General features: G+C 42.8%; 1 protein-coding gene across 1 annotated transcript in view; it reads right to left on the minus strand.

The window, feature by feature from the left end:
• The window catches only part of CLTCL1 (clathrin heavy chain like 1), a 38,257-nt gene extending 11,092 nt beyond the window's left edge, over positions 1 to 27,165 (minus strand). Inside the window, exons 1-21 of the mRNA XM_084272085.1 lie at positions 27,067 to 27,165; positions 18,566 to 18,773; positions 14,301 to 14,569; positions 13,880 to 14,041; positions 12,929 to 13,042; positions 11,499 to 11,672; positions 11,031 to 11,228; positions 10,453 to 10,653; positions 10,183 to 10,335; positions 9,444 to 9,566; positions 8,576 to 8,713; positions 8,204 to 8,368; positions 7,657 to 7,837; positions 7,167 to 7,330; positions 6,339 to 6,464; positions 5,895 to 6,037; positions 5,074 to 5,308; positions 3,130 to 3,252; positions 1,422 to 1,567; positions 856 to 1,039; positions 215 to 407 (exon numbers count right to left, since the gene is read on the minus strand). Of these exons, the coding sequence (XP_084128211.1) occupies positions 215 to 407; positions 856 to 1,039; positions 1,422 to 1,567; positions 3,130 to 3,252; positions 5,074 to 5,308; positions 5,895 to 6,037; positions 6,339 to 6,464; positions 7,167 to 7,330; positions 7,657 to 7,837; positions 8,204 to 8,368; positions 8,576 to 8,713; positions 9,444 to 9,566; positions 10,183 to 10,335; positions 10,453 to 10,653; positions 11,031 to 11,228; positions 11,499 to 11,672; positions 12,929 to 13,042; positions 13,880 to 14,041; positions 14,301 to 14,569; positions 18,566 to 18,773; positions 27,067 to 27,108 (3,442 nt within the window). The 5' untranslated portion in view covers positions 27,109 to 27,165. The remainder of the gene's footprint in view (positions 1 to 214; positions 408 to 855; positions 1,040 to 1,421; positions 1,568 to 3,129; positions 3,253 to 5,073; positions 5,309 to 5,894; positions 6,038 to 6,338; positions 6,465 to 7,166; positions 7,331 to 7,656; positions 7,838 to 8,203; positions 8,369 to 8,575; positions 8,714 to 9,443; positions 9,567 to 10,182; positions 10,336 to 10,452; positions 10,654 to 11,030; positions 11,229 to 11,498; positions 11,673 to 12,928; positions 13,043 to 13,879; positions 14,042 to 14,300; positions 14,570 to 18,565; positions 18,774 to 27,066) is intronic.
• Between the last annotated feature and the right edge of the window lie 524 nt (positions 27,166 to 27,689).

Genomic DNA, 27,689 nt, shown 5'->3' on the forward strand with positions numbered 1-27,689 from the left:
ATCTGCACATGAAGGTCTATCTTTGGTCTAGCAACACAGAAAAGCTTGTTGATTGGAATCTCACTAAATATTAACTCAGCCATTCCAGGAACCAACTGCTCCCATTTCCTCTGAAACAGAGTTCATAGGCCTCAAGAATTCCTACAGCTCAATATAGATGCAATAACCTAGCTCATATCCAAACAATCCTAAGTTTGACAATGCTTTGCCTTACCATTTCTATTAGCTGCTTGAACAACTTCCATATAGGCAGATGGATCATCTGCCTTTATATAGGAGTCAATGGCTTCTTTCACCAAGTCCTTCTGGAGCTGTGCTCTGGCTAACTGGCTCCATACTGCTGGTTCGTTACATCTCTCTGCAAATTCATAAGCTCGGTCTAAGTTGCCAATGTGTTCAATCAGCACCTGTTTGAAATGGAATTTGCAAGTTAAAAAATCACAGCTTTGTAACACTGTCCTAACAGACCTCTTCCTTCAAGTGCATATGCTGTTCTGCATAAGAAACATGAAGCTAACTGCTTTTAGAACAGCTGCTTCTGTTTAGTGAAGCAAAGATAGCAAAACTCATTGCTACTGCTTACTATCTGTAAAGCAGAGGGGAATGCTGGCCTAATGACAATTCCTAGTAGCATCTGTTTCTGCAAATTTCAAGGACAAGTCTCCAAGGTAGCCACTCTGAATCAAATGCAGCACAGAGACCCCAAGCATTTATGTACTACTTGCAACTCGGTATCATATGGGAATTGTACTTTTAAGTCTCAATGATGTGACAGTCACTCCTGAGAACAGATATAACAGCACGTGTCATTCTCTCACTGGCATTCTGTATTTTCATGCAGAAACCCCACCTCACCTGAATCGCTGAAGTATTAACATCAAATTTTCTGAATATAGCAAAGGCTTCTTCATATAGCTCATTACTAATGGCAATGTTTGCTATATCTGGGGCATCATAGTTATCCAGCCGATTGATGTATTCCATCACACGAGTGCGGTCAGCCTTAATGGCAGTCAGGATCAGCAGATTCTGGAGATTCCTTTGGTTAACAGAAGGCAGAGGCTATAAGCAGTGCAGGGTAACATCTGCTCAAGTGACATGTATTGCATGTGCAAAAAATACACCTGCTCGCTGTCACTACCGACAACCTTTCATGCCCTGATTGAGAAGCACTGATATTTGCCTCCAAAAGGAAACTGCTTACCAATATCAAGTGTTCTCTTCTTTCAACACATCGCTGCAAACTGCACAGTGTCAGCTAACTCTGTTCTTACAGTACTTTAAATTCTGCCTTTTCACCTGGCTATACATGTTTAAGACTGCGTAGGTCCTTAAACCAAGAGACCCATAAAAAACTTGGGTCACTTCACAACCTAAAGACACTAAACAGGCTAAACCCATGGGCAAAGCTTTCCTCTTACCTGTGTTCACTGAATACAGAATTATCCAAAACAATTTTTTCCAGTAACTCAATCAGTTCGTTAGGCAGGTCAGCAGTCATGAAAGCTTTCACAGTTACAGAAACCTCCTCTGGATCCTGTGTCTCTGATAAAGCTGTTTGGACAACCTGGATTTGAGAGCAGAAAAATTAAAGTGTTTTTCCCAAACAAGATGTTTGCTAACCTATTCCACACAGCTACAAATTAGGGCTTCAGAACTTTGAGAGTATTTTGTCAGACAGCAAGAGCGAGCTACTCCTATGCTGAATATAGCTATGGAAATCACACCTTGGGTCTGTATAGTGAGCAAGTGATCAGAGGTAGGTTGCTCCACATGACAGAAATAGCTTAATGGAAACTAAGTTTTCCAAACATGAAGTTCAGAGTAAATACCTGCCACTCAGTCTCTTACAAATTTCTGTATAGTTGGGATAGGGCCTCGAGGGACCTTGTGGGTAAAGACAGCTATTTTAACACTCCACAACACTTGAGACATCCCAAAGCATCCTCAAACTGAAAGTTGAGCCTTTGGAATTGATGATAGAATCATAGAATGGCATGGGTTGGCATGGCAAGGATCATAGAGCTCCAACCCCCCGCCACAGGCAGGGACACCAACCTCAGGCCTGGATCTACACAAGGTTGCCCAGGGCCCCATCCAACCTGGCCTTGAACACTTCCAGCAATGGGGCATCCACTACTTCTCTGGGCAGCCTGTTCCAGCCCCTCACCACTCTCTCTGTGGAAAATGTACCCGTAATATCTAATCTGAACCTTCCCTCCTTTAGTTTTAATCCATTCCCCCTTGTCCTGCCATTGTCTATCCTTTTTAAAAGTTGAATCCCCTCCTGCCTATAAGCTCCCTTCAGGTACTGGAAGGCTGTAATGAGCCCCCCCCACCCCCCACCCCGCAGCCTTCTCTTCTCCAGGCTGAACAAGCCCGGCTCCCTCAGCCTCTCTTTGTAGAGGAGGTGCTCCAGCCCTCTAATCATCTTCGTGGCCTCCTCTGAACCCTCTCCAACAGTTCCACATCTTTCTTGTACTGGGGGCCCCAGATCTGGACACAGTACTCCAGATGGGACCTCACTAGGGCAGAGTAGAGAGGGACAATCACCTCCCTGTCCCTGCTGGCCACCCCTCTTCTAATGAAGCCCAGGATACCATTGGCCTTGGGAGCTGCAAGAGCACACTGCTGGCTCATGTTAAGTTTCTCACCCACCAGAATGTCCAAGTCCTTCTCAACAAGACTACTCTCAAGAAGCTCTTCTCCCAGTCTGTATCTATGTCTGGGATTCTTCCGGCCCAAGTGCAACACCTGACACTTGGCAGTGTTGAACCTAATTAGGTTCACCCAGGCCCATCTTTCCAGCCTGTCAAGATCCCTCTGGATGCCTTCCTTTCCTTCTGGGGTGTTGACCACACCACTCAGCTTGGTGTCATCTGCAAACCTGCTGAGGGTGCACTCAATGCCATCATCGATGTCACTGATAAAGATGTTAAAGAGCACCGGTCCCAAGACAGACCACTGGGGGACACCACTTGTCACCGGCCTCCACCTGGACACAGACCCATTGACCACCAGCCTTTGGCTACGGTCTGTTAACCAATTCCTTTTCCACTGGATGGTCCACCCATCAAATCCACATCTCTCCAATTCAGAGATAAGGATGTGATGTACTTTGCACAGTACCTGATCAATAAGCTGCCGCCTGAATGGGTTGTTTTCTTCCAGAACATTTGCCCAGAGCTCAGGGTCCTTCCTGCGCACCAGGTAGCGAGCCTCACTCTTAAACAGTGAGTTCTCATTGCAGACCTGAAGAAGTTACAAATATTGGCTTTAATGTCACAGGTTAGTACTACAAGATAGGTTTAGCTAGCTATGAATCAGACAGTCTAGAAGACTGACTAGAACTAATTGCTGACCAATGCTAAATGCCACAGACAAATTCTTACCCAACCTCTGATCTGGAAGGATCATGGAGAAGGTCTCCAGCAGAATTTCTATAGCTTCTCCTGGTTTTGCCCGACACACAAATACTGTGACAGTGTCTTCACAGTAACTATTTGCTTCTGTTTGAAGTGAAGACCTGCAGAAGCCTGAAGAACTTAAGTTTTAAATCTAGAAAGGGAGCCACTTGCCTGGGCAGTGTTAAGTAGTGAACTAAGAAATGGTGCTGGTGTTTAAAGGTAGAAATAGGTTATGTGTTTGGTGTCATTAGCTTTACAGTGTAAGTGTTCAGAGTAGCAAGTGGCTTGGATTCCCCTGTTAAAATGTTAAGGGTACAGAATAAGTGTGAAATCTCCTACGGAAGTGCAGCAAGGATGAGTTATTGGTTATGATCCTATTAGTTCCACTAGCTCCAACTTCCAACTAGAAGAGTAGAAACCTGAAGGCCTACTCCCTCTTGTCCCAACAGGTCATGTTTTGTTAGTATCCAAATTAGCCCTTGGAATCTTAAGTACCTTGCTGGAAGCAAGTTAGTGGTAGCATAATTTTGCTTTACACTGTACATCTATTAATTACAGGAGTTGAGTCCTCTTTTCTAGGAAAAGCAACAGGGTCTCAAAAAATTCTTACAGGATGAAGACTGTTTCCATAACAAGAAACACAAAGAACCTGGTACAGATAGGTTTGTTTGGTTAACCAGAATGCTAAAGCTCAAAGTTTCCTACCAAAACAGCAACTCAGAGCCATCTTCATATCCTGAAATAAAAAAGCCAAATATAGCCAGCTGGCTTTCTTTACAGCTACAGAGGAGGTATTACTTCAAAAATAGCTGTTTCAGTTTGCAAAGTCATGCACTTTCAGCAGCAAGCCTAGATTATACCACCATTCTTGCACACTCAGAGTAGGCCTTACCAGGGAACATTTACTCCTTTTCAAACAGGGCAAAACAACACGGTTCCTGCCCCTACGCAGCTGAAATTCTTTGCATGTACTATCACAGAAGTGCAGGGAGTGTTTTATTCCTCAGCAGCCACAAACACTACAATCTGGCATTAAGCACTAGTGGCCAGTTTGAGACTAGAATCTGTTTAGAGAACCCTGGGAATTTCACTTGCCCTTGAACTTATGAGGGAGGTTCTAGGAGTCAACAAGCTCAAAATAGGAGAGGAATGGTATCAGAAAAAATTCCTTGCAGTTTGACTGTCAACATCTATTTTCTTCATTTCTAGTTAAGCATTGGACCAACTCTAAGGATCAACAGCAAGGGAAAATTACAAACCCTGTCCTAGCTTCAAGGAAGCTTTTCTTCCTACTCTAGAGCCAAGCTAGATGACCCCCTGTTCCTTCTGCTAATCAAGGTTCAAAAGGAAATCAAATTAACCAAAGGTTTAATAGAAGGCATGTTCATTAGTGGGGCCCAATAAACAATTTAATTTTGAGCAAAGTCAGTGGATTATAGACATGAAAGATATCTTAAAGCTGCAGAGTTTTAGTCTGGACCTATGACATAAGAGTTCTTCATCAGCACAGAAATTACTGTCTCCGGGGAGAAGAATCCTGCCTACCTCAGCTCCTGAGTGAGCCTGCAAGACAGAATTCTGTAAGTGTTAGACAAATAGCCAGCTAGGCTTCCACTTCAGGCTGCAAGTAGTTCTTTAACATGTTTATAAATGCAGTTTTGCTAACCTTTATGAGCTCCAGATCACACTGCCCCCTCTCATAAGCAACGCAGGCCAGATGAGGGTCCCTCTTTTCACAATATTTGCCAACTACACGGCTGTCATAGTAAGGATTCTCCCGAAGGAACCGCTCTGGGTTGTTATTACTGTCAATGTAGATTTTGGCCAAGGCATTATGAGTCGCAGGTTCTTCACAGCCTTCATGAATCCTTGATTCAAGCCATGGCAACAGCAACTTAAGCCTTTGAAGAAGCAAACATTTTAGGTTCATAAGTCAGACTGAGGTATGCCCATTAACACCTGGCCTCCACTTCAAGGATGTCTGCTGGTCAGACTTAAATGCAGCTAGAGACTAGCCAGTTTTTTTTAAGTAGTCTTAAATGAGTGGAGACCAGATCTGCAGTTTAACATCAGGGAAAGTTGCAGACACCACTAGTTTTGCAATCTTTCCTTTCAACCCCTGTTCTACTAGCTGGTTCATCACAAAGTCATTTGTTCATTTTACAGATAACTACAAACTAACCACACAAGCTGCTGTGCCTACAACAAAACTGTCAGGACAGGTTATCCAGATTTACTCCAAAAACACATCCCATGATTGGCTGTACAAGTGTTCAAAAGCCACGTTATCATGCAGTGGTGTCAGGCATTCTCACAAGGCCCAAATAATCAAGAGATTAAGTAGTGTAAACATGGTTTTTCTATAAAGAAACATAGAACAGTATTAGTATTGTATCATTTAACAGAACTGCATCCAATTCACGGTGGGTGTATGTATACCAGGGTTAGGAAAGCCCAACACACTGTCTACAGATACATTTTCATTACCGATTTCTTTTTTCCACTTCAGCCACCAGCTCATCTGTTGAGAACTGGCCTCTCACCACCATGATCAAGTTCTTAATGACATCTTCAGAACAATCCACATCAAGAAGCCCTCCAACCACCGCTGGTATACGGCTAGGATTCACCTAGAATAAGCCATCATCATTAGTCATTAGTATTACTAATAACCCTCCTCAGTCTTCCACAAGGGGAAGTTTTAAGTAACAATTTAATATTCACTTCTGAAGTACAGCTTAAATTATAAAATATCTGTATATTCATTGCAGGAAAAGCTATGCTTATAGATTTGTAATAGACAATGGCTTATTGAAGAGCCTCTGCACTGAAGTGTGAGCATAAGGCAACAGATTCTGCTTTGGTTTACTGAAATGTTACGTTCTTTCTAAGGATGGAAACAGCAGTAACTTAAAACTGGATTCTCCTTACCTTCTGTACATAGATCTCTATATACTTCTGCAGGTTATTGCGATATAAGTAGAGCACCAGGTCATGAACAAAGTCAAATCGGTCACAGACAATGATCAGAGGAAGCTGGTCTGTGAGCTTTGCCTCCTGTATTTTGTGGAAAAACAAAGAGTAAGCAACCACCGTTTGTTGATGTGTTTTCAAAGCAGGAAAGTGAGCAAAGTTCCCTTAGCACTAGAGGCTACAATACATGCAAATTTAAGACCAATAACTAAACAGTTAACTTCAAAAGCAAATTACTATCAATAACATGCAGCCAGTCTATCAGTTGATTTTAAGTTTAGGCTCCTCATGAAGTGGCATGTTAGGCCTACATCTCTAGCTTCAAAATGTCTATCAGTAAGACAATTGTGGGGCCAAGAAGTTAACAATGCAAAATGGAGTGGCATTATAGTGTGAAGTGTTGCAGTACAGGTTGACTGCAGTTTAAATAAGCCCTATCTGGCCAATAACCTTGATAAAACTGCTCAATTCTTCAGCATAATCTTTCCTCTGCCAGCCTGGGTTCATCTACTATTAGGTGACACCACACTTGTGAGTTTAGTATAAGTAACATCATACAGGTTATTTTTAAATGAACACAGAGAGTTTGGGCTTGTTTTCCCAGAGGTTGCCCGGAAGGGCTTATTATAAGGCTGGAAGAGGATCAGGCTCCTATTCCAACTACACAGACTACTCACAGCCATGTCAACTAAACCTTGAGTTGGTGTTTCCCTCCATTAGAAGGCTGTAGTTCTGCTGCTAAGCCAAACAGAGAGGACTGTTCAACCCGTTAGACAGAAGAGTTACCTTCAGGAAGTTCTTAACCCGTTCTGGGTTATAGCAGTTACTTTCACGACAGATTCTTTCCACTTCCTTTATCTGTCCTGTCTTGCAAGCTGCCTGGATGTATTTGAAGTGAACATCTGGATCCTGGCTGAAGTTTACAATAGAACCCAAGAAATAGAACAGTCCTAGAAAGAGTCACATGTTTTCAACAGTTAGAAAGGTAAATGAAGCAAGTGCAGACTGTTACAGGCTTCAGCTTGTGACTCAGTTAAACTCTGCTGAGCAAGCAACTTTCATTCACCTGCAGGAAATTTCAGAAGGATTTTTCCCCTCCTCTGAGGTTTCACCTTGGTTTAAATCTCTTGAGCAAAGACACCCCTGGAGCTCACTTTAATAAATGCATCATACGGTCCAGCCATGTGACAAGGACCTCTTCCACCTCCTCCAATCCTTACTATTAGCTTTAATCAACTAGTGATTCCAAGTGATTTGCTCCCTGCCAATACTGTACCTTCATAGCTTTTGAAAGATTCAAAAAGTTCCACAAGAGACTGGGTACCAAGCTGCTCATGGTATTTTGAAGCAACTTGCACACAGAGCTGTAGGTTTTGCCTGATGTTGGCTGAGAGCATGGCACGCAAACACTCCACAGAGTCTTCAACTGAGAGAGAGCCAAAGAAGTTCACAAGCCACTGCAGAGAAAAAGAAATTTTACTCAGTAACTTCAACAGGATTTGACTTCTTGAGTGACCACTAGCCAGAATGTCTACCCCAGCTCGAGTGAAGGATTATATAAGCTAAGAGCAAAGACTTTAAGAAGCACACTTGTCTTTACCACTACAAAACCACAGTTTGGCAGTAAGATTTGAAATGCCCACCTGGGAAACTGAGGTCAGATTTAAGTCACTGAAAGTACAGATTACTGTACTGTCCTCAGCCAGACAAGAGTACTTGAATTACAGCTACATGTGGTTACAAAACATCTTGGAACAGCTGCAGGAATTTTAGCAGCTACAGAAGTGCTAAAGCTCTCACTTTCTTACCCTGCACAGACTTACCTCAGGATTCAAGAGGTGAGTATGAACGACTGCACGTTTAATATCATAGAGATCGGTGTAGTGTTCCAGAGCGCGCTGCAGCAAGCCTGCCTTCTCACACAGCTGGGCAATGTGAGCACGATCATAATGTGTAAACATTTGGTTTCCAAGAATGGCATCTGCAACCTAGGGGGTGACAGTTCGTACTCAGACTGTTAGAGAATCACAGCAACTCACGCTAAAAGATATTTAAAAGTCACAGCAGTGACTCATTAGTAGTCTCTGATGCTGCTAAACTTTTTAAATATCAGTATCAGACATCATGTTCTTGTGCAAGCCTACTATTGTATGTTCTTCACTTTCTGGAGAAACTAGGTTAAGAGGAGCTCTTACCTGGGGGGCATGAATCAAATTCATTTCCAGGAGACGTGTCTGTAGGTGGCCTTCTGCAGGGCGGTTATTTTTCAGGGCATCCAACAGAAAAGATGTGCACTGCTGAATAAGGCTGTTCTCCATGAACACATCTACAATCTATTGAGATGGGTCAAGTTAGAGAAGGACATCTATATACACACATGCATGTTTATCTGTACATACTAATGGCCTGGCCAGAAAGACTGCTCATCACAGCACCTAGCACACTCTATTCTCCTTGTTTTCATAGGATTACTACCATGGTAAGAGAGACAAGGGTCACACTCTTTTCTTTTTCTCTAGAATGTAAACAGCACATTACTTTGAACTATCATGCCAGATTTTCCCACCCACTCCACTGAGTTTTAAAACAGTAGGAAAATCCCATCCCTTCACTCTTGTTGGGATAGTTGTTACAAAAAAACCTAAGACTTTTTCTAAATAGCCTCAAGTTATTTAATAACACAAATTTCTGTCTTATTTCTATGTCCATTTAGCTAGAAGTAGCAATTGGCAGCCTGCACTCAACTTCTGTTTATTTGTTGCTCTTCCCATAAATCTGCTGTACCATAAGAGTTAACATGTACTTCACTAAACCTAACAGTAGGACAGTAACAAGATTGTGGCAGACTCACTATCAATATGACAGTGTTAGCCAGAAAGATTCCACAAGAACTTGAGAGCACATTTACCTCTGAAGATTTAATGGTGACCCAACTTGACTAGAAAGTTTAGTCCCCTTTCTAACCAAGCCAACTGGAGACCTGAACTGGCCTTACCAGTCCCCAGAATGGTACCATGCTATTGCCTCTGTCTAGAAAGAGACCAGTACTCTTGTAGGCATCACCTGGTTAATGTTAGCCAGCGGCTCCTCATCCTGTACCAGCATCTGAGAGAACTGCAAGCCTTGGTCTGGACTGACTCTCATCACACTTCTCAGTAAGAAGATCCAGTCTGGGGTATAGCCAACCTAGAGATTTCAGAAACAGTTATGCATATCTGTAAAGTTTTACAGATCTCCAGCCTTCACATTCTTTAGCACAGGCACTATGAACTTCTGTGAGGTTGCCATGCCCATCCCCCATCTTTCAGCAATTCTCAGACAAAAGCACTGCTTGTTGGTTGAGACAAAGTCACAATCACCTGCTTCGTAACTGAACTTGTGCCAGGGCATTTATCTTGTTAAGGAAAACTACTGGGAACAAGTCTTTCAGCAGTCTTAAGGCGTTATCTACCCAGTAAGGTCCTAAACTTACAAGTGGACACCAAGCAAATTGTTCTGTAATCAGTCCCCTCAAAAAGTCTCTGAGTTTAGGAAGAATTTTGTCTTTATTCTCTAAAATAAGCTTGAGCCAGTCTGTTAAATTTCATAGTTCATGAAATTCTGGCTGTTCCAACTTTATTTTTGCAGACTGCTCAGCCCTTAGTCATACATTATAATTTGCACTAGAACAGTGAAGAAAACACTGTTTCTCAACCTCACTTATCAGTTCTAAGTGACAGGAATGAAACTTATCTCAGAAGATAGCTTGAGAATGCACACAAACACATGATAGAGTCCAGCAGTTTGTGATAAACAACTTTACCTTTTTTGCATACAGCACTATCTTCTGGAACTGACCAGTTTCAGCAAAGCACTGAATCACTTTGTTTGGCACATTGGCACGAAGATAAACACTGAGTGCAAGGGTTGGGTCAGCTGTCTTCACCAAGTCTCCAAGCTCCTCTGAGCACTCCAGCTGAGGTCAGAAGTAGTATTTTGTCAAGGATTTAGAGGCATAGTATCAACAAAAGTATTGCTTACACTCAATCGTTACAAGGCAACAGAATTAAGCTAGTGTTATGATCAAGCCTACCTTGTCTTCCTTCAGCCACTTCTCCAGAAGCTGCTTGCGGCCCTGCTGTAGGACAGGGCGACAGAGCTCCAGAGACTCAAACTTGTTCAGCTGCCCCTGGTCAAGCAATATTCCAAAGTACTGGAGCAGGGGAGAGGCCTGCCCAGGCTGAGCTGGTACACTCTGGAACTTCCTGATTGTATCACTGGTACGTAGAATTCCCTAAGAGGCATGAGATGGAAAGAAGCAATATTGAATTAGTGAAGGCTGAGTAAAAACAGAATAGTCAAAAACTGTGTTAAGCTACACACTGAAGCATCTGAGCCTTCAGGGTGGAGACCTTCAAACCAATGACATTCGAGCAAGAATGTCAGCGGCCACAGGAAGTCCAGTTGGACCAGACTGGTTGGAAAAGGATAACAGGTGCTCCATTATGGAGTACAGAAGGATACAGCACACAGAGGAGCTCAACTGCAGAGAACTAAGGCTAGTATTACAGAACTTCAGCTTCTGAATGTCAAGTACTGAAATACAAGTGAACTACTCAAGTATAATAAACTAAGACAAATCTCCTTGACTTTACCTTTGGAGTTATTTACCTTTGGTGCAGATGCAGCTACCTTTGCAGCATCTGCATAGCTTCCTTGAGCAAACAAGGTGTTGAACTTTCTGGCAAACAATTCCTCTGCCCCAGCCAGGTTACTACGTATAGCCATACGCAGCCCCAAGTCAGGATTCTGGAGAACATTTGTAGCATAGTTCACTATGTTGTCTTCCTCAACACATACAGAAAGCACCTGGAAAGGACAAAAGGTATGTGTGGAACACACATTCTACAACTGCTAGGAAATACAGCAACCAAATGGCTATTCAGCACATCAGTGAAGTAGTAGATTATTAAAAGAAACATGTTTCTTCCCAAGCAATTCTAGGAGGGGTTAAAAACCGACTGAACAAATAGTTGCCTTGCTTCCTTCCAGTATGTTTCTTGCATCAAATCACTCATTAGGTTTGTTACATTCCATCTGAGATTTAGAAAGCTCAAAAACAAACACTGGATTTATTACCTGTCCTTTTTTGTTCACGCCAATAATGCCTGAGGTAGGTTCATGAGGAGCTGTAACAAAGATAGTGTCAGCACTAATACGGTTCATGTAGATGCACACTCCAGACTCCAAGTCATACATGTGAATATATCCATATTTTGTGATCAGGTAGATAACACCATGCTTAACTCCAATCTGCCAAAAGATGAGTTTTTATTAGTCAAGACTAATGTAACAGTTCAGACAGCTGCCTTTAGCTTAGTCATGAGACAGCACTGCAATGACATGCCTTTGCACCAACACTAAGAACAAATATAGCTTCAGGCTGTTTCCTCACAGACTCAAAGCAGCGAACAGCTTTGTTGGCCATTTGGAGCCACAGCTCCCCTGAACAGAGAGGTTGAAGGGAAAATAAAATTCATCTGTAGCAAAGGATATAGTCCTCATCCCAATGAGCCAGATGAGGGAGAAAGTTTGGGCATATTTAGTATTCTAGTCTAGATATGTCAGTACAAGCTACTGTTTAGAAGTATTGAGATAAACCCACTCTTCCAATCCAAAGCACCAGCAGAACCTAAACCAGGCTCAGCATCTGAGTACTCCAGTCACTTAAAGTGGGGAGGCTTTCAAGCCAAAATGGTCTTCAAAGTAGTACTTCTGCTCCAGTAGTATTTACAGCCTCAAGCTGAAGTGGAACCACATGGACCTTGCCATGTGGACAGCTTGTTTTGTTCACATTAGTTGAAGGCATCTTTTGGTTCATGTGCAAAGCTGGTCTATTAGACTAGTCAGAATTGCATGCTCTGATATAGTTTACTTTTACTATACAGTTTGTCTTCCTGCAGACACACTAAGTAAAGTTTGGTCTGTCAAGGCAACCAGCTATGTTCTTTTCTAAAGAACCTCCCATTAGTATCCCAAATTGCCTCTTCTGTTACTACTACAAGAGGTATGCTGATACAGGACTCCCTACTCCATTTGTCTCTTGTACTGTACTGTCTGCTGTAGATGAAACACCACTTTCATGTGAAGTTACGTTAAGCACCCTTACATCCTTATCTAGAACTCTGAACATTAGTAGGAAGGTCCACAATCAAAGCAATGTTAGAGACATTCTACCAAAAAGACTCTGTTGTGTCTTTCTGGAGGTCTGTTTGTTGCTATTGAGAGGTTTTTTGAAGCTTGTTGTTTTCCTTTTAAAACTACAACCTTAATTTGATGTATCTGGACACATAGTAGAGCACCCTATATATATATACACACACACACACACACACACACATTTGAGCTACTGTTTTAATGTCCAGGTTATCTCCCACAAATCTATTAACACCCCTCCCAGAACTAGGAGGAATGAGAGCAAAGCACTAGTAGAAAACCTTCTTTATGACAGATGGTAGCTACTTGCCAGGCTGTAAAGTTTTTTGGAGGGGTGGGGGTCAAACATTTACCTGCATTGCCACAGGAAAGTCAGTCTGTGCCTCAGGTGGGAAAAACACATCAACAGCTTTCTTCACAAACGGCTGATTTCCTGTAGCTGGCTGACCTACTTCAATTATGTGCAGCTAGAAAGGAAAGAGTACATGTCACAAGAATGCCTGCAAGCATAGCCACATAAAAGAAGTTCCTCTCCAGATACGTTACTGAAGTCATCTGCCATACTTAACTGATATATGCCCAATCCTGAACCAACAGTCTGCAGAGCTGTGCTCCAGATACTTATCAGAGGGACAAGTTTTCCAAAACTTGATAAAGTAAAAACCAGGAAAAGCTAAAAAACCACAAAACAGTAACACCAAAAAACCCAGGACACCACACAAAGCCAAGAGCCAAAACCCCCATGCTTTCTATGAAAGCAGACTATATTTCTATCTGAAAAAACTTGTTCAATGTTCTGAGTCAGACTTGTCAGTTTGTCAACAATCTATGTAGGGTAAGACTAGAAAGCTCAAGATATTTTAGTGTTACCTTAGTTCTTTACAGATTGCTCAGTAGTTGTGGCATATTCAACTGTTACTGAATTCCACTATCCACTTGATGCAAATGTACCTACAGCACTAAGGTTAATCCAGTATAGAAATAGGCTAGAAGAAAGACCTAAGGGGCTGCTTTGTGACAGCTTCATATGCACAAACGACCACACAGGCACATAAAGTGAATGCTTTAACACCCTGAGTTCAGTTCTTATTGTATCTACATTTGTTCTTACATCTAAGTTTCAGGCAACTCAGACTTCAGTTTCTGTCCTATTGAAAGCAAGCATTGTGATGCTGACCAGATATGCTGCACACGTGGTTCCCAAGCTGTTCTTCAGAGACTGTACTCTAAACTGTGTGATCACTGAACTTCTGTTACTATAGGGTTCTGCCACAGTAGACCAGGAAAGCAGCTGCAGACTTTACCTTGCCCCCTGCAGGACTTCTCACTGCAAAACAGAAGAGGGTGGAAGGTTTGGCATTTCCCTCTATTTTGAATTCTGCAAAAGCTGCTGCATGGCCCTCTATAGGTTGGGAGACTTTTCTGTCAACAGAGTACAGCTGCATTGCACCAACCACACGATTTTGCTAGAAGAAAAAAAAAATAGAAGAAAGGTCAGAGATAAGATTTCAAATGTTTATAGTAAGACCTTTGTGACAGTAAACTAAAAAGCAGCAAATGCCTCTTATCCCCCTCCTCCAATGCTTTAATCACATGAAAGGTCAGGTTGTTCTTACACAAGAGATTTTTTTTGTTCTACAGAAACTAAAGTTAAGAAGCTAGAAGGTATTAAGTGGGATGTCTGTCCCAATTGTTTTCACAGCATGCTATTTCCAGGTAACTTACCTGTGCTGAAATTCCTATCAGTAGCAGCCATTTCTGGTGTTCATCTGTTCTGTAATTGATGATTTGGCAGCCTGCAAGACTAGCATGTCTGTCAAACATCTTTTGGGGTTGCGATTCTCCCTCCATGCTCCAGTGGTAGACTGCTGTCTCTGTCACCAAGGCAACTGTATTCACAGATATCCATTTCCAGAAGATCACCTCCTCTGCCATCGTGTGGGCTTTCATTTTACTTTTCATCTCAATGTTAAAAATCTGAAGTGTTTTCCCAGCTAGTATGACAAAATCCAAGAAACATCATAGATTACCACAATGGCCATCCTGTGGTATGCCTGTTTACAAGTACCCTGTTCAACCCACTACTCCAGGGATGTTACAGATAGGATTAGTGTCCTGTTCTATCTGAGTCTCCTTTAATACTCAACTTATATCAAACAGAAAACAGAAACTCCACCAACTCCAACACCTCATCCCTGAATCAAAAAGGTCTACTTCTTACAGACACTTACACAGACATTACAACATCTGACAAGCATAGATATTTCAATTAATGCAGTTAAAAGACAGTCTAAGGTATAGAGATGTGTGTAAACTCCAGTTTAGGTAACAGCACTGGTATACCAAGTTATAGATGTCTAGTAAATTATCATTCCATATAATAAACAGAAAGACTGGCTCCAGTTTGTGTCAATTTAGCTGTTGTAGATGACCTGGACTGAGTTCACCACCAAGACAGCCAAAGACCATAGCTCCCATTCTATTTTTCTGTCCTGTTGTACAGACCCTAACAAGCCTCTATTGAAAAGGCCAGTCAAAGGTTTGGAGAGATTATAGATTGGTTTGGGGCTTTAGTTCCAGCTAAGGTTACTGCTTCATGACTTAAGTAATGATATTGCAGATTAAAGCTTGACTTCAGCACTCCTAACTCCCAAAAGCAGCCAGTAAGGGCAGACTAGAAACTAATGCAATGAACGTATAAAGAAAAAGGAACTCTGTTCCTTTCAGAAAGTCAGTGATGTTTTACTTTACTATGAGAACTCAGCTCTGGGAATATTGTTTTCTGTTCACAAGACACCCACTCAGACTGCTAGAGTATTGGCTTGTAATGCTGTTATTTCTATCCACGTTTCAGAAGTGTTTTCCCTGCTAGTAACACTTCAGACTGACAAACTAGTAGATGTTCCTTCTACTGGGAAGTTGTGATAGAAGGCGGCTGCTGGCCACTGAGGAATCATTTTCAAGGGATTGTAACCCTACATTAATATACATCTTGGACTGCTCTGTAATCTTTTGGCATAATTTATACAGTAAATTGATCATATTAGTTTAATGCAGTGCCAAGAGACAACACAAGACTTCAGAACCACCACATGCAGCATTTATGCTCTCTGGATTAACTGCATAATGAACTGTTAGCCTGATCAACTACCTCCTAGGACAGCTTGCTAGCTTTCCTGGGACTAAAAGAAGCCTGTTTCTGACCACCTTGCTCTGCACACACAGTTCACTATATTGTACAAATACACTAAGTCCACATTTAAGAGCAGCTGTAAACTGATAGCTGAAAACCAGCAGATTTACTGTATTGGACAACAGTTTGTCCAGCACTAGACTTGTGCTATCAAGGGATTGATTTTGGAACTTCCACAGCATGCAGCCTCGCACACAGAAGGCAGACAAATTATTCTAGAAGTGTTCTAGTCACCAGCTAATCAGGAATACTTGTATGTGCATACAGAAACTGCTCTCAATCTTTCTGAAGAGGAAGTAGGATGTCCTCCTTGGTTAATAAGAAACCAATAAGGTCCTAAAACAAGCTAAAAGCTCGTGCTCATCTCCTTTCTAGACAGAATTTGACTGCTGTGTTACAGGTGGCTTTAGAAGCTTCACCAGGCAGTGTTGGGGGCCACAGAAGCCACAGCAATACAGTTTGAGTGGCAACATAAATTCAGACTTTGAACCCTAAACTGTAATTAAACTACAGAAAAACCTTACTGAGTTTAAGGGAGAGCAGAACCTGCTATAAAGTCATAGTAAGGGCAAGTGAGAGTTTGAGTCTTAGGCCTACTTCAGTGCTTTCTTAGGCCAAGATCTGAGACAGCCAGACTCTTACACAAGTTTTTCTGAACAAACTACCAGACTGATCAGTCAGACTATTCTCTACAGGTTCAGTTGAGTAAGCAGATTTGGTTTTTTGAACACCAACATGAGAATTTACATTTCAGTTCACTGGAAGATGAAGTTTCTCCATTCCACAAAGAATGGAAACACCCCCGAGTGCTGCATTCTCCACTTACACCGACTGGGGAGTACTCAGTACAGAGCAAAGCAAGAGAATCATGAACACAAGGACAAGACTTAAATCTCAGTACACCAGGAGAATGCCACATGCAATCCAGAAATGAAATTGTGCATACTGTATTTCAGTTTAAAATCAAGTACCATTTCATTTCTTTTTCTGAGAGTGGGTTTGTATGTTTATTGCTCAATAATTCTCAGATTATGAGCAACTCCCAATCATGGCACACAGTCACAATATGCAAACAGTTCTGACTACTGAAGCCTCAGTCAATCAGCAGGGAAAGTTTTGAGTGACAGACTGACTTAAACCACAGCTTCAGTGCAGTTTACTATAGTTCTACTGGTTGTGGGTAACACTGGTTAGGTAGTTCTACTCATCCTCTTTTCCACCCAATCCTTTGGTGATTAGATTATTGATAGATGAGATAATTAAGTTTGCCATACTTGACAACACAACTTTGCATGTCAATGTGCCATCATTCACTCAACCTTATCTGTTCAGAGGACAATTTATTCACTGTGCATGGACAGAACAATACTCCTTGTAAGCAAGAATAAAACTATAATCTTTGAAGCTGATAATACATTTAGTTAGTAAGTTAGTTTTAAAGCCAGACGATATAGTTTCCCTTTAAGAGCTTGATGAAGCTCTGCTAGTGTACAGAAGGCACTTTCCTTGCCAATATGGTTTGTTTAAAGGGGTCCAAGATTAAGGACAGTGAGCTCTTAAGAAATCTGAAGTTATTTTTTCATTATTACCTTTACCCACACCCCAGATAAGGCAGTCCTTTGCAATATGTATAAGCATCTTAGCTGAATCTGTGATTCAGCTGAATTAAAACATTAACACATTAAGTTTTCCCTACAACCATTGTAAGCCTGAGATCAAAACCAAGGAGCTAGAGTTTTAGTGTCCGTCCTGAGGACAGTTATTTCTTGGACCCCTAAGTAATTTCACCATGATTTTTCACAAAAAACAACACACTTAGGCAGAAATGAATAGCACACAGGACATGCTAGCAGAGGTCTCTCATAAAAATATTACAACTTGGTTTTGTCTATCAACTGTACTTCCATTATACACACACACACATTAAGAGCACACTCCCCTCCTTCATTTGGTACAGTCAATAGCCAAAGCCACCAAATGGCTAATAACAAGCCAATGGAGAATATTTTCACTATAATACCAGCTGAGGATTGAAACCCCCCATCTGGCTATGAAGTGAACTGTCAAATGGCTACCTTAAAGTACAGTTCTTTTTATGAGATTAGACCATTCTGTACTACTGAACATGAAATGCCATGACAAGATTCACTCACCATCTGTTTAGATAAGATGCAGGAAGGAAAGTACAGAATCAGTAACAGTTATTGAGATTAAACACCAGAAACTGGTCACTTAAGAAGACAGCCAGGTATGTATTGAAAATTATTGGGTACTACTTGAAGGCAGTATCAACCCCACAGGCAGTGGTAAGCAGAGGGCTTCTATCTGCAAGGTCTCATGACTACCAAACTTCACATGCTTGTACATTCAGAATTCCAGGGTTACTAGCCACCCTTTATGACATTTTGTTGGTATCTAGTAAGCTTTTCAGAACTAAAAGAAAGGGTCAGGACAGGGTAGGGAATAAGAATGCTTTACATGGCTATTCGTCTTTACAAGTGTTCATTATATTTATAACACACTTTAAAGGAAGAAAATACCATATATTGACCTGGTCCTCAGTGAGGATAGGAGGCTGCAGTGCCAAGCCCAAGCATCTCACCCCTACTTGGAGGCAAAGCATCCAGAGATGACTGAAAAATCCACTGCCAAAATACAGCATGCAAGTTCAGGCAAGAACTCCTATCCTCATAATTATTCTTAGAAAGTTTACATAAGTCTTAGCTGTATTACTGCTTACATATGCTCTGGAGCTTAACCAGTAGGTTTCATACTCCAACAATAAAGCATTACTCACCTTTTAGAGCAATTACTTTAGAGGCCGGATTCATGATGGCACTTTCGGCAGAAATCGGTCGTCTGATGGGTGTTGTTGGGTCGCTCATATCAATGATGACTACTTGTGCCTGCTCTCCCACTTTCTCCCTGATGCAGATGAATTTGTCAGATTCCATTGTTAGGGTACTGAATCCAATGTTTGCTGGGTTAATGCCCAGATTTTGGAGCTAGAAAGACAAAGTGAATGCTGTGTTATCCTTCACATACTGAAGGTCTAACTCCAGCCTCTATGTCTAAAAGTGTCCCCCAGAATAAAAGCAAGATTGGCATATTTCTCTGATAAGAGTATATATTTCAGAGCTACAATTTCTCCTCTGATTCTCTCTCTTACACAGCTGAAGAACTACACTATTCTCAGTATCCAAGTCCTAAAGACATTCCAAAGTTGAGTTACTGAAGCAAAGTGAAAGGAGTTTTAATGTATTTATTGCTTAACCTGGTTCCAGTAATGTCATAGGCTGTATACTGTCAGTAGCACCATTTGCCCAGGGAGGTGGTAGAGTCACCATCCCTGGAAGTATTTAAAAGGCACGTAGATGAAGTGCTTAAGGACATGATCTAGAGGTGGACTAGGCAGGGTTAGGCTGTGGTCAGACTTGATCTTAAGGTTTTCTTCCAACCCAGGTGATTCTATGATCACTATTTCAGATTTAGCAAGGCTGGTAAATTTGACATTAAGTCTTCAACACAACTACAACATACAGCATCAGTAGGTTTTATGGAAAGAAGCAATTACTCTTATGCAACCCACTCCTAGCAAGATTATGGAATGAACTCTACATATTTTACAAATAGACTTGTTCATCTCACTTCTTAAAATCTAATTCTTAACAGTGAAAGCTAAGAAAGACGTGTTAAAATAATCAGTCACTTCACCTCTCCTTGCTCAGGATATCAAGCCATCTGGCTCAACTACAGCAGCAGGTATTTCAGTGCAGACCCCTGCAGCCTTATGCCCAACTGTTGGCACATACCTTGAACTCAATCATATGACAGTATGCACAAACCAGTTACTCTTAATACAACTTCAAGTTGTTTTGTGCCACTGAACAGACTGCTCTAGAAGATGGCCATTTCTCATTTCCATCTTTTTATGTTAACTTTGTTTCCATTCACTTCCAGTTTTAGGTTGACAGAAAAAAGTGGCAGTCAGTGGGTATGTATCAGTGATTCAATTGGTCAGATTTACCTATGCAGCACACCCCAGCTTGGTATGTCCACAAGTTGCACTTCATGTAACAGTAACTGTGACAAGCCTGAGCACCTGCTTTATGCCCCAGGGCAACGCTTTTAAAGCAGACTATCTGTATCAGCTTCACTGAAGCTTCTTAAGGGATTAACCTATACTGCTTCTGCTTTTCAGTGCACTGCAGATGAAAAATGACCACTCTCAAGAAGACAGCATATCACCTGCATCACAGACTCATTGGATCATTTTGGTATATACCACCCAGGACCTTTTACAACACATTAGACCCTTTGGGCAACTAATCCCACAATAGCATCACAAACACTGTTTTAGTGTGTTGTGATCTGGCCAATTATGGCTTGTTAGAGCTTCTGTAAAGCAACTCACTAAATCATAAATTTGGTTCATAACAGATACCTGGAAGTGTAGTGTCTCAGGACTGTGCAAGAACACCTCAGGAATAGTTTTTCTGTTAAGCTTACTAATGAAGAGCTATTCAGCTCAGTAACTGCCAGTCTTGACCTACTCAAGCTTCATTAATGCAACACGAGTAAAATGTAAAAAGGCATTTACTCCTTCCCAGAAGTGTCAGCAACATGGAGACCTTTTTAGTTAAACATGATGCTTTACAGGTAAGAACTTCAATAGACACTAGTAAACTTTAGTAGGTATTCCAGGTTTCCATATCAAGACAGTCATGTACCGTAATGCAGGAAGTTTTAGCACTCAATAAATACACAAGTGGTAGCTCCACCAACTTCAGTTACCTTGAACAGAGGAATAAGCGATGGTCTTAGTTCCCCTGTCCTTGGTCACATCCTCTAGACTGAACAATGTCCACTTATTGTGGCAGATTACGTGTTCACATTCGAAACACTTGAGCACTGCAATGCTGAGCATGATCCAAGTCCACCTACTGATGAGTCCAGTCCATTGTAAAAGACTGATTAAGTGCCACAAGAATGGTCAGAGAGAGAATTAACTACAGTATACCCAAGTTCCTAACTTGATTTAATTAATCCAGACTGAGATCTATTTCCAGAGTACTGAAGTAGAAACACAGCCCCTTCAAGGTCTCTTCTCAATTACTGTGCTTTAGCTTGACCTACTCTTCAAGAGACAGCCCTGGCCACTCATTCTACATTGAGTCCTGAGGCATTAACCTACTTGAAGATCAGCTTTAAGCCCAAGGTTATTTGTTCCAAAATCTGGTCCATGTTGAAGAATAACACTTTGGGTATCTTCACTAAGATCAGTAAGATTTTCCCATCAAGTTCTGGCATTAACATTTTCCATTTTAACTGTTGTAAAAATCTAGCAAAGCTTTCAGAAAATGTAATGCTAAATTATGTATGAGCATCACTGTGTCATTATTAGGGAAGTCAGCCACATCTTTTAAAGGCAAAATGTCAGTACTTCCTCAAGGATGCTCATGTGAATACTGAAAGCCACAGTGGATGATGACAATGCTTCACAGTCAAAAAACTGTTCCTGCCATCAGAAGAGTGGTAAGTATCCTCATCAGATCATATGTGCTCCTGTAACACAGAAGCAGTGCAAAAAGCATATTCCTTATGACTGTACATAAGAATGTGAGCAGAGTCCCTTTACCACCAAATAAAGTGACATCAAGTAGCATCACTTCTATCCTGGATGGGATAAACCTGACAAGACCATCTGGCCAACATTGTTCTAAAGCACCACGGATTAAGAAAACTATTACAGGAAGTGGCAAGTGTTTCCCTACGTATCTTAAGTCCTCAGGTGAAAGTGTTACAGGTCATTAGTGAAGTCTGTATCTATTAAAGATTTTGCAGTTTCTTCTCATAGAACAGTAAACAACAGGCTGCTCAATTGTAACTAAACCTTCATTTACTATGTTTCTTAGACAAGCAGTATTCAAACTGAGGTTGCCTTCTGAAAATAATTCAATATTACAAAGAAGTAATTCCAGGGACATTTACTACTGCAATAAGTTTCCGTCCATGATTTTACTCCACACTTCACTTTCAGGTAATTTGGTTAAACCCTGCCAGGCACCCCTATGCAGGTTACCATAAGCCTGGCTGTAGAGGAAAGGATAGCATTCTGTTCTAATGCACCTCCTAGCCTTTCATACCCTAATGCCCATTATCTACACAGTGTGTGTAGAACATCTTCACCATCAAGCTGAAGGAAGCAGATAAAGATTTTTGCTTCACAGATAGCTAGTATTGCTGCCAACTGGATTAGATATAACACTTACTTTTAAGCATCTTATAGATACAGAACTTACTGACACTGTAAAGATTAACCTGAGATGTGTTACTTGATTCTCAACCTGAATGACACACAAATCCTACATTTAGGATCAAACACAACTATAAATCTGAAATCTAGTCCTCCCCTGTTTTACTTCACTGACAGGGTACCATTTGCTAACAAATAGAGCTGAGATGCTTTCACATAAGAGTTCAACTAAATACTAGGCTAATGCACTTCCCTTTCTGTGGAGTCCAGTGATCCAGTCACTGACACTACCAGTCTTTTAAAGTCCATTTTTCTGATAGGAAATACTGAAGCCTAACTTAATTTCTGTTCAATACTGACACTCCAATACTTGGGACTTACCACCAGTTAGGTGCTGGAGTCAGAACTACTCCAAATTTAAGATCCCTCCAGGGTTCAGTAAATATGCCACTGCAGTTTTATGGCACACAGCTCTATTGGAAATGCTTTTTAGAAGTGATCAACTCTTGAGTCTTAAGCCCATTAGAAAAGAGAAGACCAAAAGGTATCCAAATACTAAAACCTGCCTGCTAAAAGCTCTGTAAGCACATATTTTAAGCATAATACAAAGAATGCAGTAATGCAGTTTCTCAGAACTCTTACTCATGTGACTATATAAAGCTATAATCATGCTCAATAATGATCTGCATATAGTTGTTGGACATGCCCCTCTGAATTGCCCACCCTCACCTCATCTGCTACAGCTCCATCTTGACAAGGGGCATCAAGAAATTATACCAGAGCTGAAAACCACCAGCTCAGAGGTTTTAGTTGTAGTTGCAATTAGTCTTCCATCCTAAATGACAGTTACTCCCTACACAAAATTCTGTTCTCTATATCTATGAGAATTAGAACATCTATTGAATGAGCCTCCCTACCACATGCAGGGCAGTTCTCGTTCCAGTGAGCAAATACAGTCTCTAACACTAAATAGCTGAATCAAGACATGATATTTAGCCCTACCTTTTGAACACAAGTCCAAAAAAGTCATTTACAGCTTGCAAACATCCTGACTGCTTTTAAGTCCATGTCTGGCCAAAACAAACTCATGAAAGCCATTACACTTAAGCTCAGCCATGCCTGTTGCACAACATAGTAATTCTCAAGACATCTCAAACTATCCAAATAGAAAGTAGTTTTGTCCAGAAAAATGACAGAAAAAAATATCCTTCATGTGTAAATCATAGTAACTTAGCCTCTCAGTGCTACTTCAAGATGCATAAAACTTGTGCAGCAAGAGCATTCCATGCCACAGGGTTTTTTCCCCCCACACTACTTGGCTGTGCTCGAGAGCCTGTATTAGCTGTTCAACAGAAAGCAGAACCCTGACTACAAACCCATGTGTCTACCCATCTAAGGGATGAAGCCCCCAACTTTGGAACCTGAAACTCTGTATAAGCAACAGCTTTCTCTGTAGGCAAGCAGAGATTTTTCTTTTTTGCCAATGAAAACTAGAAGCTCAAAAGGGGGCAAAGACAAGCTTTTAAGAGCAAACCAATGACTAAGTAAAGGAAAAGTTTAATTTTAGATCAAGAACACTTTGTACACCAAATTCCAGCAGTAGTGCTTCTAGTCTATGTACCAGTATATTTAGCCCCTTAGAAGAATTCAACCTAGTAAACAGCAATTCGCAGCTCCAACAGAAGCAGTGGGGTTAAGAACCAGATTAAATCACAGTAGCTTAAGTAGCACATGCTAGAACTTCACTATAGCAGAGCTAGAGTGGCATAGTTTTTACTGCTGCTGCAGCTGGTCAGCCATCAGACAGATAAAAACCAAGTCCTTATCTTATTCCCCTCCCTTGCTATGGCACTTAACTACAGTATCCTCTGTGGGAAGAATGAGCAAGATGCTAGTACTGCATTCAGCTCTCTGACTTCCAACAGAAGACTGACATGGACCTGTTTGAGCAAATCCAGAGGAGGCCACAAAGATTATCAGAGGGCTGGAGCACCTCTCCTGTGAGGACAGGCTAAGAGAGTTGGGCTTGTTCAGCCTGGAGAAGCAGCCAGGGACACCTTACAGCAACCTGCCATTACCTATAAGAGGCTACTGGCAAGATGGGTTTAGATGTAAACAGCTGCTCTCCAACTGCCAATTGCATTAAACAGAGCTAACCAAACTGCAGGACTTGAGAATTCTCAGCTTGATGACTCCATCAAGACAGGAATATCTTTTTCTCCCCACTACTATTCTCCATCATTCAGCTCCCACAGCACTTGAATGTACAAGCTATAACAACTTCCAATTCAACACACACTGTGACTGGCAGTCACTCCTGCAGAGGCTTGGAGCTACAGTTCAGTCTGAAGAATGATCAACATACAGCAAAACAATCTTCACAGTGAATGTAAACAGTCTGCTGATCTCTGCTACTGCTCCAATTTCACATGGACCAAGATTACTTTTTCACTTCACACTATCATTTATCCACTTCCAGCTAGAAAGTGTGGGAGAGAAGAGTTCAGAATTTAACACTGCAACCTATGTTTAGTCTCTCTGGAGAGCACTCTCTGCATGCTTCAGTTCTTTTAGTAAAATACATACAACTATCTTGGGAAGACTCTGAACTTAAGTGAAATAATGCTTCATCAGCAACAGGTTGAATTCAGAATTGACTAATTATAGGACTAACAGCTATTCTAACTACTATTTAGCCATGAGGTATGAACAGTAGAGACTGACTTAAGGCACAGAAAGATTTAATGTAGGATCACTGAAACACAGCACAATCAGTATCTGTAACTTTTTTTGGTTTAGCATCATAAAGCAGCATATCATATCTGTGACACTAATTTAACATGACAATTTATTTCCAAGAGATTGGCTTGGCTACAGTTAATGGGTGTGTGTGTGGGGGGTGGGTGCTAGTGAAGCACTATGAAGAGTGAATACCTGATTTTTTCACTAATTCCCTACCAGTCAACAATAAGCAGCACGTATCATTTATTCATGATTCTAGATGTTTACAAGACACATGAAGTTAGAGCTGTTAAAACTGTGCTGCAGATATCCAGTCAGAGCAAACCCTACCAGCTCCTACATTCCTTCTGATTTCCCTCCTCATTTATCCCACCCTGTAGAGACAACTGCAGATGCAGCACTGAGGAGGCTGACTGCATTCCTATTCCCAGCTACTACTCATCTCAACTTCTCTTTAGCAGAGCACAGCTTTGAGCCACTGCACCCAAACTGAGGCAGGGGGTGAAGAAGCAAGAAAGAACAAATCCTAAATAAGAGTTTAGCCCTACATGCTAGAAACAGGGGTGCCATGGTTTCCTCTGCTCCTTTGTACAGTCTCCGGGCTGGGGAAAGAGTCCCTCAAGCATGACTTTAGTCCTTTAAACAAGATCAAGTTATTTAAGAGCAAAAGCAGGTGGCAGCAAAAAATAGAGTATGATTTCAGCACAAATCCCCTGAGAAGCTGCTAGCCCCCCCACCCAAAACAGAATTACTATGACATTAATATTGACAGTTACAAGGCACACATTAGCCATTACAGAAGCAATCATTTAATATGCAAAACAGCACATTACACCTATGACATAGGAAGTCTGATGTTCTCTCCTCATTACTGTACAGACCAAATAAAATCAGCAGGATTGCCTGCTAGTGTTAAATCATAAGAACTATATGCTTCTTTCTAAGGACAGTCTGGCACCAAACATGCTCTGATCCCAGGTTTCTCAGGCAGCAGTACTGCAGTTCTCAGGAATTCATTTGTGGTTACTACAATCACTGCCATTGTGGACATGGTGGGGGGGGGGAGGGGGGGCAGGCAGGGAGATAAGTGACAGTCTAATTCTTCATTATGTTAAACTCTTAACCCATGACAACTCTGAGGAGACAGGTGTGTCTGCTGCCTTGGGCACAGAGATGTTCCTGGAGTTTGCTAGACCTATTAGTGCTTTTCAGGCTGGGACTCTTGTCAGAATAACAAAGACAGCCCTTCCAATCAAACAGAAAACATTTTCCAGAAGGAGCTGGAAGTGGCAGTGAAACATTTCAACTTGGGAAATGGTTAAGTGGTACACAGTCCATCCACACTGATGGATGATACCAAGTTCATATTTTGAAATGGATGCCTGATTTGACAGAAAGGGGCGGTACAGAGACAGAAGGATGATTTGCCAAGTCCACTTCCTGTTCTCTCATTCATTTAGCAAATTCCTTTAATTCCTGCCTTAAACTGCATGTTCCAAGACCGCTGTTCTCTCACTCCATTTACAACCCTCCCTCCCCACCACTTCACAAGGCTACAGATAAACCGGTTTGGTCTGCGCTGCATCCATTAGTCATGGACCTTTCCCAACGCTGGCATTACAGTTTTCACAGGCTATTAAGGATTGAACCGTGTCATTTTTAGGAAGTTGCTCGGGTGGGTGTTTTTAATATCGTCATGTTTGGAGGAAGGGAGACAGGCTGTGTAGCGTCCAAGTCCAAATGGCTTCTTGCACCTCATCTCACCGATTTCCTTCCAGTCCGCAGCTGCACAGGAGGCTCCCAGGAACCTCCGCCATCCAGAGGCTGAAGCCGCTTAGGTAAAGAGAACAAGCCCCGATCCCTCTGCAAGATTAAGGCGCCCACCTAAGCCGAGTCGGGGAAGCCTCCGCGGTCCCCGGGGCGAGTAGCCCGGCCCCGGCGCCTCCCCCTCCCCGGAGCGGGAGGTCCCTCAGGCGGCAAGTGACTCTGCACAAATCTGCACGCCGCGGAGAGGCAGCCCGGGGGACGGATGGATGGAGGCGGCAGCCCAGGAGCCGGGCTCGGCCCCGCACTCCTTCCCACGGTGCCCAGAGGGACGACGGCCCCGCATCGGAGGGGAAGAAAGCAGAGGGGGATCCCCCAGACACAGCGGCCGCTGGAGGCGCCGCCGCGGCCTGTCCCCCCCCCCCCCCCCTCAGCGCGCCCCCAGCCCCGCTAGGCCGCGGCCCCCCCGAAGGACAGGGTGAGGCAGAGGAGGGGGAGCCCCGTCCCTGCGCTTCCACCGCCCCCCCTCCGCTCACCTGAAAATGCTCCTGGAAGCGAATGGGCAGTATCTGGGCCATGGCTGGGGGCGAGCTCCCTGAGGCAGGGGCGCGGGGCAGGGGCCGGCGGTGGCAGCAGGGCAGGCACCGCTGCACCCCACACGGCGGCGGGTAGGAGGGGAGGGGGAGGCGGCGCAAGCGCAGTGCCCTCGCTGGGATGGCGCCCCGGCGGGCTCGCCTCCCTTTTCTGCCTCAGCTCGGGGCCGCTCACTCGGACGGCGGGATCACTCCGCACCTCGCCAGGCTGCCAGGGTCTCCTCAAATAGTCCCTCCCCGCGGCGCTTCCTCCCGCCCATCGCCCCCCGATCTAGCTCGCCATCACCGCCCGCCGCCGTGCTCTTCCCCCGCCAACCCCCCCCGCTCTCGGCGAGGGGCAGGGCGAGGAAGGGGCTCCCGAGGAAGCGAGGGGAGGGGGCTTCCCTTCAGCCCCGGCTGCGGCCAGCAGAGAGGGGCGGCAGACATCGGTAGAGTCCAGGTATCCTTCCGCTGCTGCCACACGCACTCACGTGACCCGGCCCCCTCCCCGGCTCTCCGCGGTGGGTGGGCGCTGCGGCCCCTCACGGCGCTGTCCGACCCGCCACCGACGTCCGAGAGCGGCTCCC

Source organism: Gallinula chloropus (assembly GCF_964237585.1).
Source record: "Gallinula chloropus genome assembly, chromosome: 17".
Taxonomy (NCBI): Eukaryota; Metazoa; Chordata; class Aves; order Gruiformes; family Rallidae; genus Gallinula; species Gallinula chloropus.